This window comes from Canis aureus, chromosome 12, assembly GCF_053574225.1.
Source record: "Canis aureus isolate CA01 chromosome 12, VMU_Caureus_v.1.0, whole genome shotgun sequence".
NCBI lineage: Eukaryota > Metazoa > Chordata > Mammalia > Carnivora > Canidae > Canis > Canis aureus.
In genome coordinates, this window is record NC_135622.1 from 39419253 (window position 1) to 39445690 (window position 26438).

The following is a 26438-nucleotide window of genomic DNA, read 5'->3' on the forward strand; positions in this document are numbered from 1 at the left end:
CAATATTTAGCAGCACAGCACTGGAATAGGTTCAGAGAAGGTTAGCAACTTGCCAAGCTTACACAGACTGTAGCAACCGGCAGATCTTAGGCCAATTTCATTACTTTAAAGTCCATAGTCTTACCACTAGACCTCCCTAGAGACTCTTCTGTATTGGGGCACAAGACTGCTCCCCCTACTTCATTACCAAAGAAAATCTATGTTGCTCAACAAAGACTCTCAGATTAAGGATGAGGGGCTTTGCAGAGCTTTTCTTGAGGGCCTGGAATTCAAGCATTTGGCATTTCCATAACTCAAGATGGGTCTGAGGAGAGGGAGTGGGAGGTGGGAATGCATGACCATTTGCTCTGGCAATAGGATGCTGAGATGCACATTTTATACAAATGAATGAATGAATATATTTCCCCCCATCTCCTCAGTGAATTTCATAAAGAAGAGTCAAATCATCATTCAAAGAATGAAAATGACTATTATAAAGCAAATTGTGGATGAGCTATTTGTGTAGAATGCTCTGAATTAAGAAGAAGTAAACATCATTTGCTCTGAGAAGGTCCAGCAGGATGCTGGGAGAAGGATCAACCACATGACTTTGAAGATGGCCTCCCAATCCTGTAACCTCGATCTCAAATCCCTTGAAAAATGAAAATGTCCTCTTTTCAGGATTTGAATGGACAAAGTAAGTACCAATTTTCCTGTATCTGTTCTACAAATAGAATAAACCATGAAGAAGATCGACTATCCCCATAAGAGGGCCTCTGCTCTCCTCTCTCTTTATAGTGCTGGGTAGTGGGTTTTGGTTCTGCAAAGGAAAAGCTCAGACAGTCTCAGGAGAAACTCCCATTTAGATTACATGTTTTTTTTTTTTGTTTCTTTTTTTTATGATAGTCACAGAGAGAGAGAGAGAGAGAGGCAGAGACATAGGCAGAGGGAGAAGCAGGCTCCATGCACTGGGAGCCCGATGTGGGATTTGATCCTGGGTCTCCAGGATCACGCCCTGGGCCAAAGGCAGGCGCCAAACTGCTGCGCCACCCAGGGATCCCTAGATTACTTGTTGTTGAAGCCAAATTAAGTCACTCCAGAGTTAGAGATTACTTTTTTTTTTTTTTTTTTTTAAGGATTTTATCTATTTATTCATGAGAGAGAGAGTCAGAGACACAGGCAGAGGGAGAAGCAGGCTCCCTGTGGGAGCCCGATGCAGAACTCCATCCCAGGACTCCAGGATCACGACCTGAGCAGAAGGCAGACTCTTAACCACTGAGCCAGCCAGATGCCCCCAGGGTCAGGGATTACTGATTTAGTATAGTCTCAATTCAAAGTCAAACTGGATAAAGAAGTTAATGCACTCAAGAAGTTGGTGCAGTTGTGGTTCTTAATTCCTTAGTCCAATGAGGAATTACTATTTTAAATAATACTATCATAAAGAAATAATTTTTATTTTGTTTCATGATAGATTTTAATCAAAGTTAAGGCTTGATCTGGGGAAAGTTACCCCTAACCATCTCTCTCAGCCACATCCCTACTATTCTCATGCACTTTCCTTAGCCCAAACACAGACTCCTCCCATTTCCGTTGGGCTGTGACCAAGATACTGTGGTGAAAGGAGGAAACAGAAGGCCAAATGCGTAGAGCAAATATTTGGAATCCTTTGTGCCAGCTCAGAACCGGGGAAGGAAAGTCAAGTCATCTATGGAAGATTCTCGGCATAACTCCCTCTTTATCGTCCTGAACTCTAAGTTCTGGGGAGACACAGAATTGAGTCTTCTAACCTTCCTCTTCTCTTCCAAGTCTTTCTCAGCAGATATTGAGAAGACTTAGATGATTTTTCTCAGGATCTAAAGGCTTTATACCATATCCCATCTTTTCCGAACTTTTTTCCCCTGGGTGAAGATACTGACATTATTTTTAATTTGAAAGGCACCTTCACAGAACCTGTTCTTTGGAGGAAGGACCCTCACCATCACATATTGGAGCAGCTGGTCTGAATGGTCTGCTAGACACTCTTCAATGAATTTTTTAAAAAGATTTATTTATTTATTCATGATAGACAGAGAGAGAGAGAGAGAGAAGCAGAGACACAGGCAGAGGGAGAAGCAGGCTCCATGCCGGGAGCCCGATGTGGGACTTGATCCGGGGACCCCAGGATCACACCCTGGGGCCAAAGGCAGGCCGCTAAGCCACCCAGGGATCCCCGCTAGACACTCTTCAGAGACCCTGCATCATCAAAGGGGAAATCTGACACAGGGAACTATCACAGCAAGATGCAGACTCAGCAATTCACTAAAGTCTCAAGAGCCACAGGAGGTGACCACGTGGGAAAGTCACTTACAGAAAATGGCTTTCAAAAAAAAAAAAAAAAATGGCTTTCATTTCAGACATTACATCAAGTATAGTATCCTGCTCTTATATGAGGGTGGATCATCTACTGAAGCCACCAGGACTGTTTTGAAACACCCTGCAGCAGTGTATCCACATAGTAGCTTCCTGGGGCTCTCCAACACGAAGAAGCCTCTCTGGAGGTAAGAATCTATGCAAAATGTGAAAAACACTCCTGTGCAAGAAACTCTGAAAGCCATCAACATCAATTCCTTTACAGAATGTGGCATTAATTTATTCCATGGGAGTATATCTGAATCACACCTGAGCAAAGAATTTGAAAATTTCCTTTGTGCTAAAAGCTTATATATCAACTCAAAGAACATTCCTGATTACTTATTTGACTTGTTTGAACACTTAACTAATTGTGCAAGTGCTCTGGACTTGATTTAACTTGACTTCTGAGGAGAAGCTAGGGCCTCACGGGACAAGACTACAGAAGACATGAGCAGGACTCAGGAAGAGACCTCAGAAACCCACATTCCCAGCAGGGCTGTGTCTTTGTTCTTCAGCTGGAGGCAGGAATTCAAGACTCTGGAGGTCGCACTCCAGGACTTCAGGAAAAGATGAAATATCTGGGAAAGATATTCAGCCCTGCTACAAGCCTCAGATTGTGCATTACAAGACAGGGTGGTGTGGCCGGAAGGTTCGGTTCTCAGCACCTGTGAGAACCTTCATTCTCTTGTGGAAGCCAGTCCCCTCACCATAGAAGATGAGCAGTATATATATCACACTGGTGACAAACCTAACCACCCTGAGTTTTCAAGACCTACAGACTCCACGACTGCAGGGGATTAGAGACATCAGCAGTTTAAGCTATAATCAAGCCCAGGGGCACCATGGAAATATGAGGTATCATATAGTTTTGCTTTAGATTTTTTCTTTCTTTCTTTCTTTCTTTCTTTCTTTCTTTCTTTCTTTCTTTCTTTCTTTCTTCCTTCCTTCCTTCCTTCCTTCCTTCCTTCCTTCCTTCCTTCCTTCCTTCCTTCCTTCCTTCTTTCTTTCTTTCTTTCTTTCTTTCTTTCTTTCTTTCTTTCTTTCTTTCTTTCTTTCTTTCTTTCTTTCTTCTTTCTTTTTTTTTTGCTTTAGATTTTCTAATACTTTCAACCAGGTGTCAGGACTTGGAAGGGAGGTAGGAGGACTGAGAGAGAGGTCTGTGATAGGGAAGCTGTCATACTGGGAGGCACTAGGAAGGATTCCCGAGCGGAAGCTATTCAGTCTGACTGAATGGCACTATAGTTTATATGGGGTGTGTGTGTGTGTGTGTGTGTGTGTGTGTGTGTGTGTATGGTAGGTTAAGCTTGTCTTCATTGACCTATCCCCCTTCTTAGCATCTCCATCTCCCACTGCTTCTCTGCCAAATGACACCTCTCCCCGCTTCAGGTCTGGGAGGAAATCCAGCCTGTAAACTAATCACCTGCGGGAGCTGGTAGCTATTGTGTTACTGGGTTCTCACCCAGGAAACTGCAGAACATACCCAGCCCCACCCTACCCTCAAGTATCGTTCATTTTGAAAGAAGATTTTGGTAACAGATTTTGTGTAACACAAAGAAATTTCAGATCTCAGACTCATACATGTGGGGCCAATCTTTCTGAATAAGGGGGATTTTTCCCCAAATTCAAAATAGTCTTAAAGGTGAATGTCTGCCTTACCTGTGTAGACCAACTTCTCTGTGTAGATCAGCCCTGTTGTCTGGAACAGGGGCTGTTGTGGTGTGAAGCTATGGGCCGCAGGAGCTTTGCTCTACTTGACTGTAATCTATGATTACTTTTCATTCACAATTGATTTCCCATCAGGCTCTGCCTCACTTGTCATCCTGTGGAGGAAATTTCGTATCATTAAAAAAATCTAGAATCTTTTGCACAGATAATTTTTGCCACCTTCTCAATGAAAGAACCCCTTCCATAAGATTCTGCATGGTCCCTGGGACTCCATTAGCTACCTTCTGCGTCAGGAAGCTCACCAGCTCCTCTTGATGGCTATTCCTTTGCACTGATCTTGCAAACTGGTTGCCCATGTGCTGAGTTTGGCCTACATATTGTGTGGAATTTTCTTTTGAATGTTTGTCAATATTTTGTTCTTAATTTTTATAATTTATTTTTTGAGTAATATATTCTCACGTGATCCAAATTATAAACAATGAAATCTTCTTCCCTTTCCCATCCCCTTCATGATTCTTCTCCCTGGAGTTGGCAGCATTTTGTGATTGGGAGATTGCAGTGTGAAAATACAGGACACTCATTTCTATTGAAAAGTGTAAGTCTGGCAACTGCATGCCCATCTCCACTTGGTAACAATCAGCTTGAGCTTCCTGAGATGCTCTTATACTTTGTGGACAAGACACACCATCTCCATGTGGGCATAGCACCCACCTGTTCTACCTCTTGTAATAATATTATCTTCCTGGACCTTGTTGACATTTGAGTTTGTAATCATTCTTATAGCTAAAATCCAGTGCCCTGTCATTTCTACCCAAGGTTGGTTTCTATTTCTGCCCTCCATGTCTCTTCAGAATCTTCCTAGTTTGTCCCTTTCTTTGCTGAATAGTGGTGTGTTGTATAGATGTGCCACAGTTTATCTTATCACCTCTGAAAGACATGTAGGTTATTTCCAGCTTGTGTGATTATAAATAGAGTTTCTATAAATGTTCATATGAAGGTTTTTGTATGAAAATAAATTTTCCTCACTGGATGTTATACTATATGTTGGCAAATTGAATTTAAATAAAATATTTTAAAAAAAAAGAAAAGGGATCCCTGGGTGGCGCAGCGGTTTGGCGCCTGCCTTTGGCCCAGGGCGCGATCCTGGAGACCCGGGATCGAATCCCACGTCAGGCTCCCGGTGCATGGAGCCTGCTTCTCCCTCTGCCTGTGTCTCTGCCTCTCTCTCTCTCTCTCTGTGACTATCATAAATAAATAAAATTTAAAAAAAAAAAAAGAAAAGAAGTTTTCCTTTTTTAGAGAGAGAGAGAGAGATCAGGATGGGGAGGGAGAGAGAGAGACAGAGAATCTTAGGCAGGCTTCACACCCAGCACAGAGCCCCACATGAGGCTCAATCTCACCACCCTGAGATCATGTCCTGACCTGAAATCAGGAGTTGGACACTTAACTGACTAAGCTACCCAGGCATCCCTGAAAATAAGTTTTCAATTCACTTAAGTAAATACCTAGGAGGGATTGTTAAACCATTTGATAAGTGCTTGTTTAACTTTTTAAGAAACTTCCAAGCTATTTTCCAGTATGTATCATTTTACATTTCTAATAGCAATGTATGAGAGGTTTAGCTGCTCTGCATTCTCACAAGGACTTAATATCCTTTGTGGGTTTTTTTTTTTAAGATTTTATTTATTTATTAATGAGAGACACACACAGAGACAGAGGGGGGGCAGAGACACAGGCAGAGGGAGAAGCAGGCTCAATGCAGGGAGCCCGATGTGGGACTCAATCCTGGGTCTCCAGGATCTCGCCTTGGGCTGAAGGCAGGCGCTAAACCGCTGAGCCACCCGGAAGCCCTCCTTTGTGGGTTTTTAAAATTTTGTCATTCTCTAACTGCTCTACAATAAAAACAAAAACAAACAAAAAAATAAAAAACAAAAAAAACAGGTAACACCAAGTGCTGATGAGGATGTGGAGCAACTGGAATTCTGGCTGCAGTGTTATTTCATCATACTTAGCTGGTAAAAGGTGAAAAAAGTTTTCATAGGCTTGTTTGCCAACTACATACCTCTTTGGCAAAGTGTCTAAGTTCTCACCCATTTTTTAACTGGGTAATTTATCTTCTTCATGTTGAATTTTGAGTGTTCTTTATATATTTTGGATACAGGTCCTTTGTCAGATAAGTGATTTGAAAATATTTTCTCCCAATCTGTAGCTAGTCTTTTCATTCTCTTAATGGTATCTTTCATAGAACAAAAATTTTAGATTTAGTTGCAGTCCATATTTGCTTGTAAAATCATGCTTTTGGTGTGATTTCTAAGAAATTTTTGCCTAACCCTAGGTCACAAAGATTTTCTCCTACATTTTCTTCTTAAAGTTTTACATTTTACATTTAGATTTATGATCTATTTAACATTTATATAAATTATGATGGTTAGACCAAGGTTCATTTTTCTTGCATATGGATATCCAGTTGTCCTATTTTTATTGAAATGACTATTCTTTCATGTTTGAATTGCCTTTGTACTTTTGTCCAAAATCATTTGAGTGTAATTATGTGGGTGTATTTCTGGACTCTCTTCTCTTATTGATTCATCATTTGGCAACATCCTTAGTGACTGTAGATTTCAGTAAGTCATAAAATTGAGTAATGTTGTTTCTCCTTTATTTTTTTTCAAAATTGTTTTTTATATTCTAGTTCCCTTGTCTTTCACCTTGTTTATTTTATCAAAAATTCTTCCTGGAAAAAAAATTAAAAAAAAATTCTTCCTGGGATCTTGATTGGAATTACATGAAATCTATAGACCAATTTAGGGAGAATCAACATATTTATTTGGTTGAATCTTTCAATCCATGAGCATGGTTTCTCTCTCTCTCTTTTTTTTTTTTTTTGGTTTCTCTTTCAATTAGATTTTTAAAATTTCTTTTATCATCATTTTGTAGTTTTCATCATGTTGATCCTGTATATGTCTTATCAGATTTACACCTAACTTTTTCATTGTAAATAGAATTTTAAAAAATTGGTTGCCATTATTTATTGCTACTATATAGAATTGCAATTGATTTTTGTCAGTTGATCTTATACTCTACACCTTTGCTGAACTCACTTCATGTCACCTCCAAGAACAGGTTTATTTCTTCCCTTCCAATTTGTATTTATTTTATTTTCTTCCTTTATTGCACTGATTATGACTTGCAGTACAATGTTGAATAGGAGGGGTGAAAGAAAAATCCTCCCTTGTTCCTGATATGAGGAACAAAGCATTCAGACTTTCACCACTAAGTATGATGTCAAAAGTAGTTTTTTTGTAGATGACTTTTATCAGGTTGAGGAAGTTCCATTCTATTCTAGGTTGTTGTGAATTCCTATTATGGATGGATGTCAGATGACGTCAAATGTTTTTCTAGCCTCAATATAACTGATCATGCAGCTTTTCTTCTTAGACTGTTAATATGTTGAATTATATGGATTGATAGTCAAATATTGAAACAGCTCTGCATTCCCTGTAGGAAGCCCACTTGGTGGTAGTAGAACATTCTTCTTATATATGGCTGGAATCCTCAGTAATATTTTGTTGAGAAGTTTTGCTTCTATGTTCCTGAGTGATATATTGGTCTGAAGTTTTCTTTTGCTTTATGTTTTTGGTCTAGGTTTTGTATCATTTAATGACAGCATCATTAAAGAGCTGGGAAGTGTTCCCTCCACTTCTACTTTCTGGAAGTGATTTTTTTTTTAAAGATTTTATTTATTTATTCATGAGAGACACACAGAGAGAGGCAGAGACACAGACAGAGGGAGAAGCAGGCTCCATGCAGGGAGCCCAATGCGGAACCTGATCTCGGGACTCCAGGATCACGTACGTCCTGAGCTGAAGGCAGACGCTTAATCGCTGAGCCACCCAGGCGTCCCTCTGGAAGTGATTTTATAGAAATGGTGTTATTTCTTCTATGAATGTTTGGTAGCATTTGCAGGTTAAATTATCTGTGTCTGCAGATTTCTTTTTTGGAAAATTTTAAACCATAGATTCAATTTTCTCTAAGCACTGTGTTAGTTTCAGATTTTGATATATTTTCATTTCTATATTTCTCAAAACATTCTCTAGTTTTCCTTGATGCATGCTTCTTTAGAAGTCTTTTGTTAAATATCCTAGTGTTTGGAGATTTCCTTGTTAACTTTCTGTTATTATTTTCTAGTCCATTTCTGCTATATTTGGAGAACATGTTTTTAGCTAAAGAATACACCCATCTCTGGCCAAAAAAACAAAAACAAAGCATTCCTGTGTTTCCATGCTGCTGAAAGAATGACCTTCACATAGGTGACCTTTGTATGGTCCAGGAGATTGGATAGTGAGTTGAAAGAATAGCTCTCTTTGGCTTTTTATAACTCAAGGTCTCTACAGAAAGAGCATGGCAAGATCTCTGTGCAATTGCTCTTTACCTTCCTTTCAGTCTAGTAATCTATGTTTAAATCAAATTAACTTCATGTCTTAAGGTATTTCCTTTCCAACTTTTTGCAGCGGAAAGTCTGACAAACCTGAAGAAGATGAGTTTACTTCATATGACCCACTTGTCTGATATCGGGAAGGGAATGGATTACATAGTAAAGTCTGTCAGCTGAACCCTGTAACCTTGAAGAAATCCAATTAGTTTCCTGCTGCCTGTCAGCAAACACCGTGAAAACCCTAGATAACTGTTGCCTGCATTAACTGAATGAGAACAGTGTAAGAGAACATGTGATACTTTCATGCTAATGCATGCTAAGTCTCTCAAATGAATATTTAATTTTCAGGGAAACTGGAAAAGATAATAAAGATGTCCAGGTAGTACTTAGCCTGTTTTTAATGATCTTCTCCATGACTTAAATAAAAATTTATTAAAAATGGAGAATTAGGAGAAAATTTCAGAATAACGGAAGTTATTATAATTTTAAGAGATGGTGAAGAGAAAGTAAACAAGATATAGGTAATTGAAACTTGGCACATGTTCTGTTACATAATAACTGCCTAATAAATATTTGGATGACTGGATAAATAAATGATTGAGAAGCAGAGAGAGAATTTCCTTAAATGTTCTCAGGCTGTCCAGTTCTTACCAATTGCCCTGTTAAGATGGAATTAATGTTAACTCCATTAACATAAGAGTTGAGTCTTTTGAGTTCCCAGAGGGTATACATACCAAGTACTGAGAAACCCCTCCATATATCTAGGTAAACTGGATATGTTCAATTCATATTTTTAAATTTATATTTTAAGGAAAAGATGGTCTAGCCCTCTTAAAACAGAATATAAAACTGCTAGGAATCTGTAAAGACTAATAAGGAAATCATTTGTATACTAATATAAACCAAAAGCTAGAGAAACCCATGATCAGAAGAGGTTGTCTAGTCTACGGCCATACCACCCTGAACGCGCCCGATCTCGTCTGATCTCAGAAGCTAAGCAGGGTCGGGCCTGGTTAGTACTTGGATGGGAGAAGAGGTTGTCTAGCCTCTACTAGGAAAACAATGATAAGTACACTCCTTTACCTGACCCTGGGGAGTGACAGATTTAGAACTAAAAATGGCAGCTGTACACTTTTTGAGAGAAGTTCCTTTTTTTTTTTTTTTTTTTTTTTATATGTTAAAGCACCAAACCCCAGAAGTTCTTTTCCTCTAAGACAAGGGTTCATATGATTGATTAAAAATAATAATAGCTACAGCAACTGCCTGGCTCAATCAGTAGAGCATGTGACTCTTCATCTTGGGGTCATGAGTTCAAGCCTCTTGTTGGGTGTAGCGCTTACTTAAAAAAAAAAAAAAGATTTTTTTTTAAGATTTTATTTATTTATTCATAGAGATGCAGGGAGAGAAAGAGAGGCAGAGACACAGGCAGAGGGAGAAGCAGGCTCCATGCAGGGATCCTGAGGTGGGACTTGATCCCGGGTCTCCAGGATCACGCCCTGGGCTGCAGGCGGCGCTAAACCGCTGCGCCACCCGGGCTGCCCAAAATATTTTTTTAAATAGAAAAAATTAGCAAATATTATAACAAAAGTTCATATCCATGAAAAACTTGACTTCTTTAAGTGGAGATTTTTCTTATCAGTTTGATAGAAAAACTTCATTTATTCATGAGACATAGAGAGAGAGGCAGAGACATAGGCAGATAGAGAAGCAGGCTTCCTGCATGGACCCTGATGTGGGACTCAATCTTGGGACCCCGGGATCATGCCCTGAGCCAAAGGCAGATGATGCTCAACCATTGAGCCACTTCCTTCTTTGATAGGAAAAACTTCAACTAGATTAAGCAACCATGATATGTATCTAAAGTGAAGAAAAGAACTAAGCAGTTGTTAGCTAGACTGATAGTATTCTATGATTAATGCTTACATGTAAACTACTTTTCCATATTTTACCTCATACATATTTGTGTCTTTGTCAAGAAATTACATCTCTTGCAGATAGCATGGAGTTGAGTCTTGCTTTTTGAAAAAAGAAATCCAGTCTTATTTCTGCCTTTTGATCAATGTTTAGTCCATTTACATTTAATGTAATTATTGATATAAATAAATTTTCATCTGCCATTTTGCGGTTTTCTATTTTTCTCACCTGTGTGTTTTTTTTACTTTCTAAGTTTTTATTATCAACATCACAACTATGACATTACCAAAATCATCTAAGCTGAAGTCAACAAAAAGTTGCTCATCACATCTGCTTTTTGTTATTTTTGTTGTTCCTTTGTTTCTCCTGCATGATAAGGGCATTTTAGAATTGGAAGCAATCTCACATTTTATCTACTGCAACTTCCTCATTCTAAAGATGAAGACACGGAGGCTTGGAGAAATGGAGTGACTTTCCTATAATGACATAACTATATTTTATGCTGCATTAGGTTTTAAGTTTATTAGTCAGAACTTAGGACTGAAATATCTGTCCATTTAGTCACAGCCATGGGATCTCAGGGTTAAATGTAGCCAGATAACTTTGGGAATAAATAATTTAATTAAGCAGGTCAAATAATGGTTTGTATATTATCAACAAAGAAGATAAAGCCTTAGCATTCTTCTAAAGATATTTAAAAATCCATATGTAGTTCCCTAAAAGGCTTTTTATTTTGGATTGAATTTTTGTCCAGCTCAGAATCTTCACAATTTGGCCAAACTGAGCATTCTTGACTTATCTGAAAATCACCTGGAAAATGATGAAATGAAGCTCTACACAAACTGAGTAAGAATGACAATGTAGCCAAAGTTGGATACTTGAATATGGGTGCTGGATAGTCAGAAAAACATTGCTATTTGTTTTCTATTTTTCTCACATCTGAGATGTGATGTTTCTGGACCACGTGTGCCTTACCAGATGTCCTTTAAGGACATTTCTTAAACCACCCATAAGAAGAACAGGCCAATGGCTTTGAGTCATATGCCCATTGCACCTGAGGTTCCCACCTGTTGCCTACTTCTAGAGAGCTAGTGATGAGAGTAATTGATATTAAAGACAAATCTGCTTAAGGAGTTAGTAATACAAAAAAAAGGAGTTAGTGATATGGTTTTAAAATGTGATAGCGATATTATGTTTTTTTTAAAACTGATACTGAGATTTGCTTTAAAATAATTCAGAAGGAAAAGAATTAGGTGAGGATGAAGCAAGCTTGTCTGTGATCTGATGTTTGTTGAAAGTTGGCTTATTAGTAATATAGTTTCATTATACTATTCTGCATACTATTTGTATGTCACTGAATATTCTTTAATACTTTCCATAAAAATACTGACCAAAACACAAGTAGATTCTCATCCCATGATGAGTGGGCTGCAGAGAAAAAGACCATTCCTTCTTCCACACCCCTTAATCCTTCATCAGTTTCGAGATGGATTCAATTTCTGAACTGCTCTCTGATTCTTCATGTTGATAGGCTGCACATCCTGGAACAGCTAACTGTGCTGATGCTGCCCTGGTGGTGACATATGAGTTAGCCTGACCAGGCTGTTGGAAAGTGGAGGCCTCCCGCTCCAGTTTGTCAAGATTGGGCTGAAAAACTGGAAACTCAAGATGCCAAGATTAGATTCTAGGTAGGTACACACACACACACACACACACACACACATACACACAGCCAAGGCAAAAGGAGTTAGCCCTAACAAAGCTCTTAAGTTGCTTTTAAAAATTGTGTTTATTTATATACCTCCTCTCTATATTTTCTAAATATTTTATTTTTAAGTAATCTCTACACCCAATGTGGGGCTTGAGCTCACAACCCTGAGATCAAGAATCACATGCTCTACCACCTGAGCCAGTCAGGGGCCCCACCTTCACTTTTTTATACAAATATATTTAAGGAGAGTTCACACACTCTAAGGAGTAAAATGACTTAAAATACTGGCCCATCTTCAGTTTTCTAAGCATTGGATCTATAGTATTAAAGGAAAAACTTTTCCATTACCTGACAAGGTGTATTATGTTAGGAATTGCTCTTGCTAGCCTTAACTGTCTGAAATTCAGCAATGCAGGGTGCTGGGGTGTCTCAGTTGACTAACCATCTGCCTTTGGCGCAGGTCATGATCCTGGGGTCCTGGGACTGAGCCGAGCCCTGCATCAGACTCCCTGATCTGAGGGAAGCTTGGTTCTCCCTCTCCCTCTGCCTCTTCCCTCTGGTCGTGCTCTCTCTCTCTCTCAAATAAATACATCTTTTAAAAAATGAGATTCAGGGCAGCCCGGTTGGCTCAGAGGTTTAGCGCCGCCTTCAGTCCAGGGCGTGATCCTGGAGACCCAGGATGGAGTCCCATATTGGGTTCCCTGCATGGAGCCTGCTTCTCCCTCTGCCTGTGTCTCTGCGTTTCTCTCTCTCTCTCTCTCTCTGTCTCTCATGAATAAATAAATAAAATTTTTTAAAAAAATAAAAAATAAATAAAAAATGAGATTCAGCAATGCCTCTCCAATTTGGGGGAATTTTTTTTTTTTTGGAAATATTTTTAAGGAATATCTGTTGGGTGTTCAAAACATGTAAAGCTAAGTACAACTTTATCTAAATGGGATCACTGAATATTTTTAAAGCAACTGTGAAATAATCCCAGAATAGAGATATATAAATGATTAAAGATCTCATCAGCCTCAGGCAGTTGATGGAGGGTCTTCATGCACTCTGTATTAGTTATCAATTTCTGTCCAACAGATTACCCCCCAAAATGGTGGCTTAAAATAACTATAAATATTATCTTACAATTTCTGTGGGTGAGGAATGTGGGAGCTGGGTAGTTCTGGCTTAAGCTCTGTCATGAAGTTGAAGTACAGATGTAGGATGTGGCTGCTGGAGAATCTGCTTTCAAGGTGGCTCCTCAGTGGGTTGGCGGGTTAATGCTAGCTCTTGGCTGAAGGCTTCTGTTTCTCATCCCTGGACCTTTCCATAGGCTGCTTGAGTGTCCTCACAATATGGTAGCTCACTTCCCTCAGAGCAAGAGATCTAAGAGGGAACCATTTGGAAGCTGCAATGTCTTTTATGATCTAGCCTTGGGGAGTCATTTCTGCTTTATCCTATTGGGTTACCCAGGTCAGCCCTATCCACTGTGGCAGGAAGTGGGGGCAGGGTAGACAATATAAGGGAGTGTATACTAGGAGATGAAGATCATTGGCACCATTTGGAAGGCTGACTAATAATATACTTAAGGACTGGTGAAAATAGTTTTGACTTCATTTCCCTCACAGATTGTCTAGGATATATTTGTAGTATACATATTGTGAAACTTATAATTTTAACCATTTTTAAGTATACAGTTCTGTGGTATTAAGTGCATTCACATTCTTGCACAACCACCATCACCATTCATCTCCAGAACGTTTTCATCTTCCTTGACTAAAACTCTGTACCCATTAAAAACTAAATCCCCATCTACTCTTTTTAAAATCTTTTCTCTTAGGGATGCATAAGAGAAAAGTCCTAAAGCTCTAAGTCCTAAGGCTCCTCAAGGGTTTTTGCCTTCCCTAATGGTGCTTCAAGTTCTGGATCTTTTTCCTCTTAATTCCTAACTCCACCTCCATCTCCTCTACCCACTCCCTTAACCCATCAAGTCATATGATTCTGGGTGTCATTCTTACAGGTCCCTCCTCTATTCTGGGTGATATTGGAGGTGGCTTCTGTGACCAGGCTAAGTAATTAGCTAATAAATAATCCCTGTTGGGTAACTTCATACTTTAGACAAGTTGGAAAGGATGTGTCTTTTCAAGGAGACCACTGGAGAGTGCATAGAATTAGAATCATATGTTGGGGAGGCATTTTTAGATCGAGGCCTTTTAGCATCTTTCAAATCCTTAAGTAGGTAGCTGGCTGATTTGCTCACTTCTCAGGCTGGCCAATGAGACCAGAGAAGGAGATGGCATATTTAGTGAGAAAAGAACTGAGCTAGGGAGTAATCTGCCATTGGACTTGAGTTGCCCAAGTGCCTTAGAGCCTCCAAATGTAAATGAGAAAAATAAGTGTAGAAGTCAGGTGATTCTTGGAAATTTAGCTGTTAACAATGTACCCCCAAATGCAAGTAAAAAAAATTACAAAGGAACAACTAAATAGTACTACTTTATTCTCAAAGTATTTTTGAAGAAGAATTTGTGGAATTATCACATCCCTAATAAAAGATAACGTTATCCATGTTTTATAAAGAAGCAGAGATGTAAGGTTCACAATGGAGCCTCCACTTACCTTCCTCTTCTGCCATGCCTCCCTACCTACAGGAGGTCCCTTGCTCATGGATTTCTTGCTGCTTCCCAAAAATGCCTTTGTACGTGCACTTCCTTTAGAGTTCCCTTTAATCCTTTTAAGAGCTAACTCAGGGACGCCTGGGTGTTTCAGCGGTTGAGCATCTGCCTTCAGCCCGGGGTGTGATCCTGGAGTCCCGGGATCGAGTCCCACATTGGGCTCCCTGCGTGGAGCCTGCTTCTCCCTCTGCCTGTGTCTCTGTCTCTCTCTCTGTCTCTCATGAATAAATAAATAAAATCTTAAAAAAAAAGAGACCTAATTCAAATATCTCCTCCTTGGTCACATTTCCATATGTTCTTTCTTCTGCACTCTCATATGTAACTTAGACTTCTGCTTTAAGCCTCTTGTCCAGAATGTTTTCAACTTTTTTTTACTATGACCCTCAGTTATAAATACATTTTATCTCATGATCTAATACATACACATTAGAAAATCTCACAGAAAGTAATTATCTTATGCTGGGACACAATGTTATTTTCTATTCTTTCCCTCCTATTTCACTTAAAACAGATGCTGATTGCAACCCATTACATTTATTTCATGTTCCTCTAAAGGAAAGGATACCCTGAAGCTTAGAAAAAACACTACCCTAATCCATATCCTGCCCAGGATGTCAGCCTAGATCCAGGGCTTGTTTCCATGGTCGCTTCTGGCTCACTCTCCTCCCATGTGTCTCTGGATTTGTGTCACCTTGCCTCCTGCAGTGGTTCCTTTCCCTCAAGTGACTTGGATGAGGAGAACAGTCACTTGTCAATTTCAAGAAGGCCCCAGTATAATTACCGATATAGCAAGTATACTGAGTGCTTGTGGGTAATTGTGAAGGATAACTGTGATAGTTCTGAGCAGCAGATTAAAGATAATATTGGCACTTCCATACTCTCAAAGGGATGCTTAGTCTTTTCTGCCAATTCAGGCTCCAGCTGTCTGTAAATCACCTTCCCCTCTCCCATTTCCATCTCTTATAGTCCCCTATGACACTCCAACGGTCCCCAGTATCATAAGCCAATTTAGGCATCGACATTTAATGATGGACATGTGTGATAGACGCAAGAGTGAAATGAAGAAAGAGTGTAATGAGAGATTCTCTAATTAAAGAAAGCCTACTTAATGAGATAGATGGAGGGATAAAATGAAATGTGGACGTGAGGTGTGAAATTAGATTCAGTGGTTGGGGTGTACTTTCCAGACAAAATTCTAAGCCTGGGTTATCCTTAAATTTCCACATTTCCTGTACCCATACTCAGGATACTGGGGAACACCACACAGTTTGGCAGATATGTATGCTACAAATTCATAGCGACAAATTTAAACAAAAATATTTAGAACTGAATGGTAAGAAAACACTATGTACCAAAACTTGTGGCAGGCAGCAAAAGCAGGGCTTGAATAAAAATTCTCATAGCCTTAAACATTTATATTAGAGATGACTGAAAATTAATGTTTCTAATGTAAGAAGCTAGAAACATCAGCTCCAAGAATAGTATACCTAAGAAAATAAGTCAATGAAATGGAAAATAAAAATACACTAAAAAGAGTAATAAAACTTGAAGGTGGTTCTCTAAAAAGTAATAAAGTAGATAAAAGTCAAGCAAGACTAGGGCGTTGGCTGGCTCAGTGGGTAGAAAATGTGACTGTTGCCCTTGGGGTAGTGAATTCAAGCCTTGTGTAGAGCTTTAAAAAAGTCAAGTAAGACTAATCAAGGAAAGAGTGACATAAATGATTAGTCAAAATGGAAACAGGCACGAGTATTTGTAGTAGCTTTATTCCTTATCACCAAAAACTGGAAGCAATTGAGATGTCCTTCAATAGGTGAATGGATAAACAAACTGTAGTACAGCTATAAATAATAGTATCTTATTCAGTGGTAAAAAGAAATGAGCTATGAAGCCATTAAAAGCCATAGAGGAAACTTAAATACATATTGCTAAATGAAAGATGCAAGTCTGAAAAGGCTACATAATGTATGAATCCAATTACATGACATTTTGGAAAAGGCAAAACTCTTGCAAGAGTATAAAGTTCAGTGACTGTGGGTATTTACCCAAAGAAAACAAAAATACTAATTTGGAAAGATACATGCACCTCTATGTCTATTGCAGCATTATTTACAATAGCCAAGATATGAAAGCAACCTAAGTGTCCACTGCTGGATGAATGAATAAAGATGTGTTGTATATACACAGTGGAATATTATTCAACCATAAAAAGGAATGAAATCTTGCCATTTGAAACACTATGGATGGACTTACAGGGTAGTTATTATGCTAACCGAAATAAGTCCAAGAAAGACAAATACCATATGATCTAAATCTAAAAAATAAATGAACAGACAACAAAAAAATAGAAACACAGTCATGAATACAGAGAACTGGTGGTTACCAGAGGCAAGAAAGATTGGAGGACAGGTGAAATATATGAAGGGGATTTAGAGGAACAAATTTCTAGTTATAAAATAAGTAAGTCATGGGGATGAAAAGTACAGCATAGGGAATATAGTCAATAATAGGTAACAAATGGCAACTACTCTCATCATGATGAGCATTGCATAATGTATGTAGTCATCAAATCACTATGTTGTACATCTGTAACTAATGTCAGCTATACTTCAATTTAAAAAAAGTTCAGTGATCGTCAGGAGCTCAGGAGGATGGGAGGAAGGGCTGAGCTGGTCAGCGCAGGGGATTTTTTTTAGGACAGTTCAATTATTCTGCATGATGTTGTAATTGCGCATACATGACACCATGCATGGTTGAAACCCATAGAACTTTATAGTGCAAAGAGTGAGCCTTAATATATGCAAAATAAACAATCATTTAGAGGGCACTTGGCTGGCTCAGTGGGAAGAGCATGTGACTTGATTTCAGGGTTGTGAGTTTGAGCCCCACATATGGTATAGATTACTAAAAAATTAAATCAAATAAAAAATCATTTAGGAGGTCTGGGAAACTGGAGGATGGAATGAAGAATGCAAAACATTCTAACAGTATTACAAATTGTGAAATAAGCTCACAGGGAGCTTATAAGGGAAAAAGATGGTGCCCTAAATAACTTTGGGAACGAGTGGTCTGTAAAACTAAAGGCAAAAAAACAAAACAAAACAAAACTGTACATAAGCGCTATATTGATAAAGTTATATTCCATTCGGGTACAGGTTAACAATTTTGATACTGCTATATACATTTCCACTGGAATGATTAAGTAAGTGAATGGCAGATGGTGGGAGCTAGGTTTCTCATTGCTGGAGTAGAAATTTACAGCAAAAAGAGGAGGCTAGTATAATCCATGTGGTTAATCACATCAGTATGGACTCATTTCATGTTTACCTTAATATATATGGTTACATATAGAAAAAAAATACTGTGAGATATTAGAAAATAAATAAATAAATAAATATTGGTCTCTTCCCCCAGATCCTAGCACAATGCCTGAAACCTTTTTAGTTCCTAAGTGATAAGGGCACTAGGGGAACATCTTTTGCTCCAATGCAGTGACTTTGGGTGGGCTCCTGGATGGCTCCTGAATGGGGGCTGGTCTCCAGAGAGACCAAGCCATGATTAGAAGCTTGGAATTTTCATCCTCACACCTCATCCTCCAAATAGAGAGGGGCTAGAAACTGAATTAGCAATTGATCATGCCTATGTGAGGAAGCCTCCATAAAATCCTAACAGCACAGGGTTAAGGGAGCTTCCAGGTTGGCAGACAAATCCATACCGGGAGGGTGGCACACCTCAAACTACATAGGGACAGAAGCTCCTGTGTTTGGGATCTCCCAGACCTTGGCCTATATAATTCTTCATTGGCCTGCTCATCTGTACCCTTTAATAAACTGGTAAATATAAGTGTTTCCCGGAGTTCTGTAGCTGCTCTAGCAAATTAATCAAACCTGAGGAGGGACACATGGGAACCTCCAATTTGTAGCTTAATGAGACAGAAGTTGTGGATAACCCATGGACCTACCACTTGCGATTGGCATCTGAAGGATGGAAGCAGTCTTTGGGACTAAGCCCCTAACCTGTGGATCTGACCCTATTTCCAGTGGATAGTGTTGGAATTGAGTTAACTTGTAGGACATGTACTTGGTGTTGCACACAATTGTGTGGTGTGGGGAAAAGCCTCCACACATTGACGACCAGAAGGGTCTGAAGTGTTCTGTATGTGCAGTAAAGGAGACACACAGGAGTAAAACAGGAGCTAGAATGAACTGAGTTTTCCTTACATGTGTACATATATTCTTTGCTCTGCCAGCTGAGAGGGTCTAGAATCAATGATACTTCGGAAGCAACAAGCACTCAGCATACCTAGCTCTTGGATTCTAATACCATTCTCTAATAAAAGGAACCAGGGCACTTTGACAAAATGGCTAATTCTAGGATGAGGGCAGGAGATGTATAAGCCTAGAGCATCCTGTAGTCCCAGAAAAGTCAGGAAGTGCTCAAAACAAACAAAAAACACCCACAATAATAGAAGAAAGTCAAAGTGACACAGGAACCAACTAAAAGAGCCCACAGTAAAGCTGAACAACTGGAACAATTAATAAAGCTGCATTGGATTATATCCCAAAGCATAAAAGAATTATCCATGAATCCATACTGATTATTATTGAATAAATGAGAAAATGGTGGTGGAGATAAATCTCCCACGCAGAGCCACAAATAATTATATAGATAAGTTTGCCCACAAGAAAGTAGAGCATACCTCCCACTACCTAAGTGTAGACTGCACACAGTGACTTCCTCGGTGGTAGTACAGAAAGAGGAGAGAGTGACTTTACAAAGATAAACTGAACACCACCTTAGCCAGGTGATCAAGGTCAACGTTAGCAGGCACAGATGATGTTGATAGTATGTACCCTGGACATATAATAAAAATGACACTTTATACATCTGTGATCTTCCTCTCCCAATTTCAAAACCACAATCTAACCATGACAAAAACACCAGACAAATCCTACAAAATACCTGACCAGTAGTCCTCAAAACTGTCAAGGTAATAAAAAACAAGGAGAATCTGAGAAATTGTCGCAAGAGGGGGAATATAAGGAGACATGATGATGAAATGTATTGTGGTATCTCAGATGGGATCCTAAAACAGAAAAAGAACACTAGTAAAAACTACAGAAATCTCAATACAGTACAGAGTTAAGTTAATAAGGTATCAGATGCCTGGGTGGCTCAGCGGTTGGGCACCTGCTTTTGGCTCAGGTCATGATCCCGGGATTGGGGATCAAGTCCTGCATTGGGCTCCCTGTGAGGAGCCTGCTTCTCCCTCTGCCTATGTCTCTGCCTCTCTCTCTCAGTCTGTGTCTCTCATGAATAAATAAATAAATCTTTTTTTAAAAAAGTTAATAAGGTATCAATCAATACTGATTAATTGCAATGAATATGTCGTGCTAATGTAATATGTTAATAGGAGAAGCTAAGTATGGAGTGTATGGGAACTCTGTGTACTATGTTTGCAATTTTTCTATAAATCTAAAACTGTTTTTATAAGAAAAATAGTTTGTTTAAAAATATCAAAGACGGGTGCCTGGGTGGTACAGTTGGCTAGGCATCTGACTCAGATTCAGCTTAGGTCGTGATCTTAGGGTTATGGATCAAATCTGTGTTGGGCTCTGAGCTCAGCACAGAGTCTGCTTGAGACTCTCCCTCCACCCCTTCTACTTGCTCTCTATCTAAAGTAAATAAATCTTTTCTAAAAAATCAAAAGCAAAAAAGGAGTTATATTATAGATTAATCAGAACTTTATTTAATTTTTAAAAAGATTTTATTTATTCATGAGACACAGAGAGAGAGAGAGAAAGAGAGAGAGGCAGAGACACCGGCAGAGAGAGAAGCAGGCTCCATGCAGGGAGCCCAATGTGGGACTCGATCCCAGGACTCCAGGATCACGCCCTGGGCTGAAGGCAGGCGCTAAACTGCTGAGCCACCCAGGGACCCCCTGATTAATCAGAAATTTAAAAGATACGGAAATCCATCAATTGTGATACCAACAAATTTGAAACAGACATGTTTTTAGAAAAGTTAATTTCCCAAACTGATTCAAGAATTAGGAGAAAACTGGATGCCTGGGTGGCTCAGTGGTTGAGCGTCTGCCTTTGGCTCGGGGTATGATCCCGGGGTCCCGGGACTGAGTCCCTCATCGGGCTCCTTGCATGGAGCCTGCTTTTCCTCCTTCTGCCTGTGTCTCTGCCTTTCTGTGTATCTCATGAAAAAATAAAATCTTAAAAAAAAAAAAAGAACTAGGAGAAAATTGAGGCAGTTGGGTGGCTCAGTCAGTTAAGTGTCTGCCTTTGGCTCAGGTCATGATCCCATCCCAGGGTCCTGGGATTGAGGTCGGCATTGGGCTCCCTGCTCTGTGGGGCATCTGTTTCTCTCCCTCTGCCTGACCTTGGCTAGTGTTCGCTCTCATTTGCTCTCTCTCTCAATAAATAAAATCTTAAAAAAATAAAGAAAAGAAAAGAAAAAAGGAATTAGGAGAAAATCTAAATATTCTATAAATATAATATAAATTGAAGATATAATTCAACTTTTTTCTATAAAGAAAAAAACTAACCCAATATGTATTTTTTGGCTAGTTTCACCATTAGACAAACCTCCAAGTTATAATTGTTACAGGCAAGATCAACCGGTGGATGCTAAAATCAGTGGGTAAAACTTCAAGTTTCTTCTTGAAGAAGAATATTAGTATCTCACCCATGATATTTATCAATTAAAAAAGGAAAAATTACAAATTTACAATAGAAACCCTGGCAGACCCCACTCTGAACAAGAGGTCAACTGAAAGACATTCTGTAGTCATGGACTGGATGACTTAATACTGTTAAGATGGCAATAACTCCCCAAATTGATCTACAGATTCAGTGTAATCCCTAACAAAATTGCAACTGACTTCTTTGTAGAAATTGACAAGCTAATCGTAAAATTCATGTGGAAATTCAAGGAACCCAGAATAGCTAAAACATTCTTTAAAAAATATAAGAATAAAGCTGAAGAACATACTACTCCCAATTTCAAAATTTACTACAAAACTACAGTAATCAAGCCTGTATGGTGCTGGAATAAGGGTAGATATATCCATTGAATAACCACATGCAAGAGAATGATTTTGGACCCCTACCTCATATCATAAAAAAAAAGTTAACTCAAAATGCAACCCCGAATAGCCAGGGGAATATTAAAAAAGAAAACCAGAGCTGGGGGCATTACAATGCCAAATTTTAGGTTCACAAAGCTGTGATCATCAAGACAGTATGGTACTGGCACAAAAGCAGACACATAGATCAATGGAACAGAATAGAGAATCCAGAAATGGACCCTCAACTGTATGGTCAACCAATATTCGACAAAGCAGGAAAGACTATCCACTGGAAAAAGGACAGTCTCTTCAATAAGTGGTTCTGGGAAAATTGGACAGCCACATGCAGAAGAATGAAACTAGACCATTCTCTTACACCATACACAAAGATAAACTCAAAATGGATGAAAGACCTAAATGTGAGACAAGAATCCATCAAAATCCTGGAAGAGAACACAGGCAACACCCTTTTTGAACTTGGTCACAGCAACTTCTTGCAAGATACATCTATGAAGGTAAGGGAAACAAAAGCAAAAATAACTATTGGGACTTAAGATAAAAAGTTTCTGCACAGCAAAAGAAACAGTCAACAAGGGCAGCCCCGGTGGCACAGCAGTTTAGCGCCACCTGCAGCCCGGAGTGTGATCCTGGAGACCTGGGATTGAGTCCCACGTCGAGCTCCCTGCATGTAGCCTGCGTCTCCCTCTGCCTGTGTCTATGCATCTCTCTCTCTCTGTCTCTCTCATGAATAAATAAATAAAATCTTTACAAAAAAAGAAAAAAAAAGAAACAATCAACAAAACTAAAAGACAACCTACAGAATGGGAGAAGATACCTGCAAATGACATATCAGATAAAGGGCTAGTATCCAAGATCTATAAAGAACTTATTAAACTCAATAGCAAAGAAACAAACAATCCAATCATGAAATGGGCAAAGGATATAGAATTTTCACCAAAGAAGTCAAAGACATAGCCAACAAGCAAGCACATGAGAAAATGCTCCGCATCACTTGCCATCAGGGAAATACAAATCAAAACCACAATGAGATACCACCTCACACCAGTGAGAATGGTGAAAAGTAACAAGACAGGAAACAACAAATGTTGGAGAGGATGTGGAGAAAGGGGAGCCCTCTTGCACTATTGGTGGGAATGTGAACTGGTGCAGCCACTCAGGAAAACTGTGTGGAGGTTCCTCAAAGAGTTAAAAATAAAGCTGCCCTATGACCCAGGAATTGCACTGCTGGGGATTTACCCCAAAAACACTGATGCAGTGAATCACTGGGACAGCTGCACCCCGATGTTTATAGCAGCAATGTCCACGATAGCCAAACTGTGGAAGGAGCCTCGGTGTCCATCGAAAGATGAATGGATAAAGAAGATGTGGTTTATGTATACAATGGAGTATTACTCAGCCATTGGAAACAACGAATATCCACCATTTGGTTAACATGGATGGAACTGGAAGGTATTATGCTTAGTGAAGTAAGTCAATCGGAGAAGGACAGTCATTATATGGTCTCATTCATTTGGGGAATATAAAAAGTACTGAAAGGGATTATAGGGGAAAGGAGTGAAAATGAGTGGGAAATATCAGTGAGGATGACAGAACATGAGAGACTCCTAACTCTGGGAAATGAACAAGGGGTAGTGGAAGGGGAGGTGGGTGGGGGGATGGGGTGACTGGGTGACGGGCACTGAGGGGAGCACTTGACGGGATGAGCACTGGGTGTTATGCTATATGTTGGCAAATCGAACTCCAATAAAAAAAATAATTAAAAAAATGCATCAAAGATCTAGTGGCACTTGGGTGGTCAAGTGTCCAACTCTTGCTTTTGACTCAGGTCATAATCTCAGAGTCCTGAGATAGAGCACTACATCAAGCTCTGCCTTCAGCAGGGAGTCTGCTTCTCTCCCCCTCTCTCTGCCCTTCCCCCTGCTCATGCTCTCACTCTCTCTCTTAAAAAAAAAAAATCTAAAATATAAATGCATCAAAGATCCAAATGTGGGGATCCCTGGGTGGCGCAGCGGTTTAGCGCCTGCCTTTGGCCCAGGGCGCGATCCTGGAGACCCGGCATCGAATCCCACGTAGGGCTCCCGGTGCATGGAGCCTGCTTCTCCCTCTGCCTATGTCTCTGCCTCTCTCTCTCTCTCACTGTGTGCCTATCATAAAAAAAAAAAAAAAAAGATCCAAATGTAACAGCTGAAATTATAAAATATATTGAAGAAAATCTAGGAGTAAATCTTCATGACTTCAGGTTAGGCAAAGTTAGATATGTATAACAAGCAAACACAAGTAAGAAAAGAAAAAAATAAATTGGACTTCATCAAGATTACAAACTGTTGTACTTTAAAGGGCATCATCAAGAAAGTGAAAAAAGAACCCACAGAATGGCAGAACTTTACATGATGGCAAATCATGTATCTCATAAAGGACTACTGTCTAGAATATATAAAGAACTCTTACAACTCACTGATAAAAAGATAAATAACTCAACTTTTAAAACAGGCAAAGGATCTGAATAGACATTTTTTAAATTTATGAATAGATATTTCTTCAAAAATATATATAAACCATAAGACAACTATAGGAAACAAACTGAGAGTTGATGGAGGGGAGAAGGGTGGGAGGATACGGTAACTGGGTGATGGACATTGAGGAGGGCCCATGATGTAATGAGCACTGGATGTTATATAAGACTGACGAATCACTGAACTCTATCTCTGAAATTAATAACCATACGTTAATTTACTTAAATTAATATGCGTTAATTAAATTTATTTAAATTATACATTAATTAAATTTAAATAAAAAATTTAAAAATCACCTGTAAAAAAAAAAAGAGAATATGTAAAAACCATCAATAAGCCAGGAAGGATGCTCAAAATCATTAGCCATCAGGGAAATGCAAATCAAAGCCACGGTGAAACCCCTCTTCCCACCCACTAGGGATGTTTATGATAAAAAGGACAGATAATAAGTGTTAACAAGGACTTGGACAAATTAGAACCCTCATATCCTGGTCATTGCAGTGCTTAGGAAAAGATTCCAGCTTTATTTATTAAAGATTTTACTTATTTATTCATGAGAGACACACAGAGAGAGGCAGAGATATAGGTAGAGTGAGAAGCAGGCTCTCTGCAAGGAGCTTGATGTGGGATTGATTACAGGACCCCGGGATCACAACCTGAGCCCAAGGCTGATGCTCAACCCACTGAGCCACTCAGGCTTCCCCCATTCCAGCTTTAAATTGTTAGATTCCATTGAGGTGGTAAAACCTGCTGCTAGGAGAGAAGGAGAAAAGCTGTCCTTTAGGGAAGAAGCCTTTCATACAGACATGAGAAGTGGCAACCAGCATTTTTGGCTGAGTGCAGGCCATACTGGGAAGCAAATGGAAAAGAGGCGGAGGCTGAAAGGACATGAACATGAGGTCCAAGAGAGCAGTGAGAAAGCTGCTTACAGGGAATAAAGACAGGTTACTTTAGGGAAGGAGGAAGAGAGGAGAAAGTAAGGCCCAGTATGAGTTAGGGTGGGCACAGGCTTAAGCTGGTTTAACAAGAGACCCACCTATACCATGGCTAACAGAAGACAGAATTTTGGTTCCCTCTTAACAGTTCAGAGGTGAGCAGTCCAGGCAGGTGGGTGTTGCGCCGTGCAAGCTTTCAGACCCAGAAACCTACTTCTCCGACTCCTCCATTTCTTAGGCTATTATCTTGGACTTCATGCCTAGAATATCCACCTTCCCTTTGAAGGAGGTGCCCTATTCTGTAAGGAATGGAGGAAGTTCCATTAGGGAGCATTAAAAAAGACAACCTCCAAAACCCAAGTCTTGAGATACTGAAAGAGGCTCGCTTACTCAAGTTTAAGGTTAGGAACACTCCATACTCAAGAAACAATAGATAGTGTTTGCTTCTCAAGAAGAGGCAATGACCTAAGATTGATGCAGTCTGACTCCAGTTTTGAAGAACTGAGACAAATATTTACTACCATCTTACATCTCAATTTTAAAGCAGTCTTCCATTACCTGGAAGAATCAAGAAAAGTGAAAAAATATTTAATTCATTTATATTGGTTTGCTATACTGCTAATAATTACTATCTATCAGATTTCCTTACACTTTAGGAAAAATATAACTTGTAAATATAATGAAGCAGATTCATTCATAATCGATGCCCTACCAATAGAGAATTCTAATTTCTTTCTGCAGCAAAGCACTGGTCCAAACATAGCCATTTCTATTAAAGAACTGTTTCACTTCCAACTAACATACTTCTACTTTTTCACCCACGTGCATTTTTTGAAAAGAATCCTCTGAAAAATTTCCAGCAGTTGGATTTGGTGGGAAATTGTGTGAGCAGTGACGGATGGCTTGCCTTCATTAATATACTTCAGAATCTCAAGCAATTAGTTTTTTTTTTTTTTTTTCACTTCAGTACTACAAGATTTTTGCCTGATGCAGCATTAGTCAGGAAACTTAGCCATGTGTGGTTGAAGTTAACTTTTTGCAAAAAGGTAGGCTTGTTGGGTAGCAGTTTGATGATGATGTTATTAGTGTTATTAAGGTGTTTTTAAATAGTAACTTAAATAAAGGCCATCCTGAGCCGTGAATGCTCT

The 26438-nt window shown here is 39.3% G+C and overlaps 1 protein-coding gene and 1 pseudogene across 1 annotated transcript; both read left to right on the forward strand.

The window, feature by feature from the left end:
- The first annotated feature begins 1520 nt into the window (after positions 1-1520).
- On the forward strand, positions 1521-5078 carry LOC144281012 (NLR family CARD domain-containing protein 4 pseudogene; annotated as a pseudogene).
- Positions 4097-26431, forward strand: NLRC4 (NLR family CARD domain containing 4). The gene is given in 8 exon segments (XM_077916004.1): positions 4097-4127; positions 8547-8634; positions 8636-8721; positions 11139-11207; positions 11891-11960; positions 11962-12065; positions 26113-26325; positions 26328-26431. Coding segments are annotated over 8 exon segments (765 nt in total).
- The last annotated feature ends 7 nt before the right edge of the window (positions 26432-26438 follow it).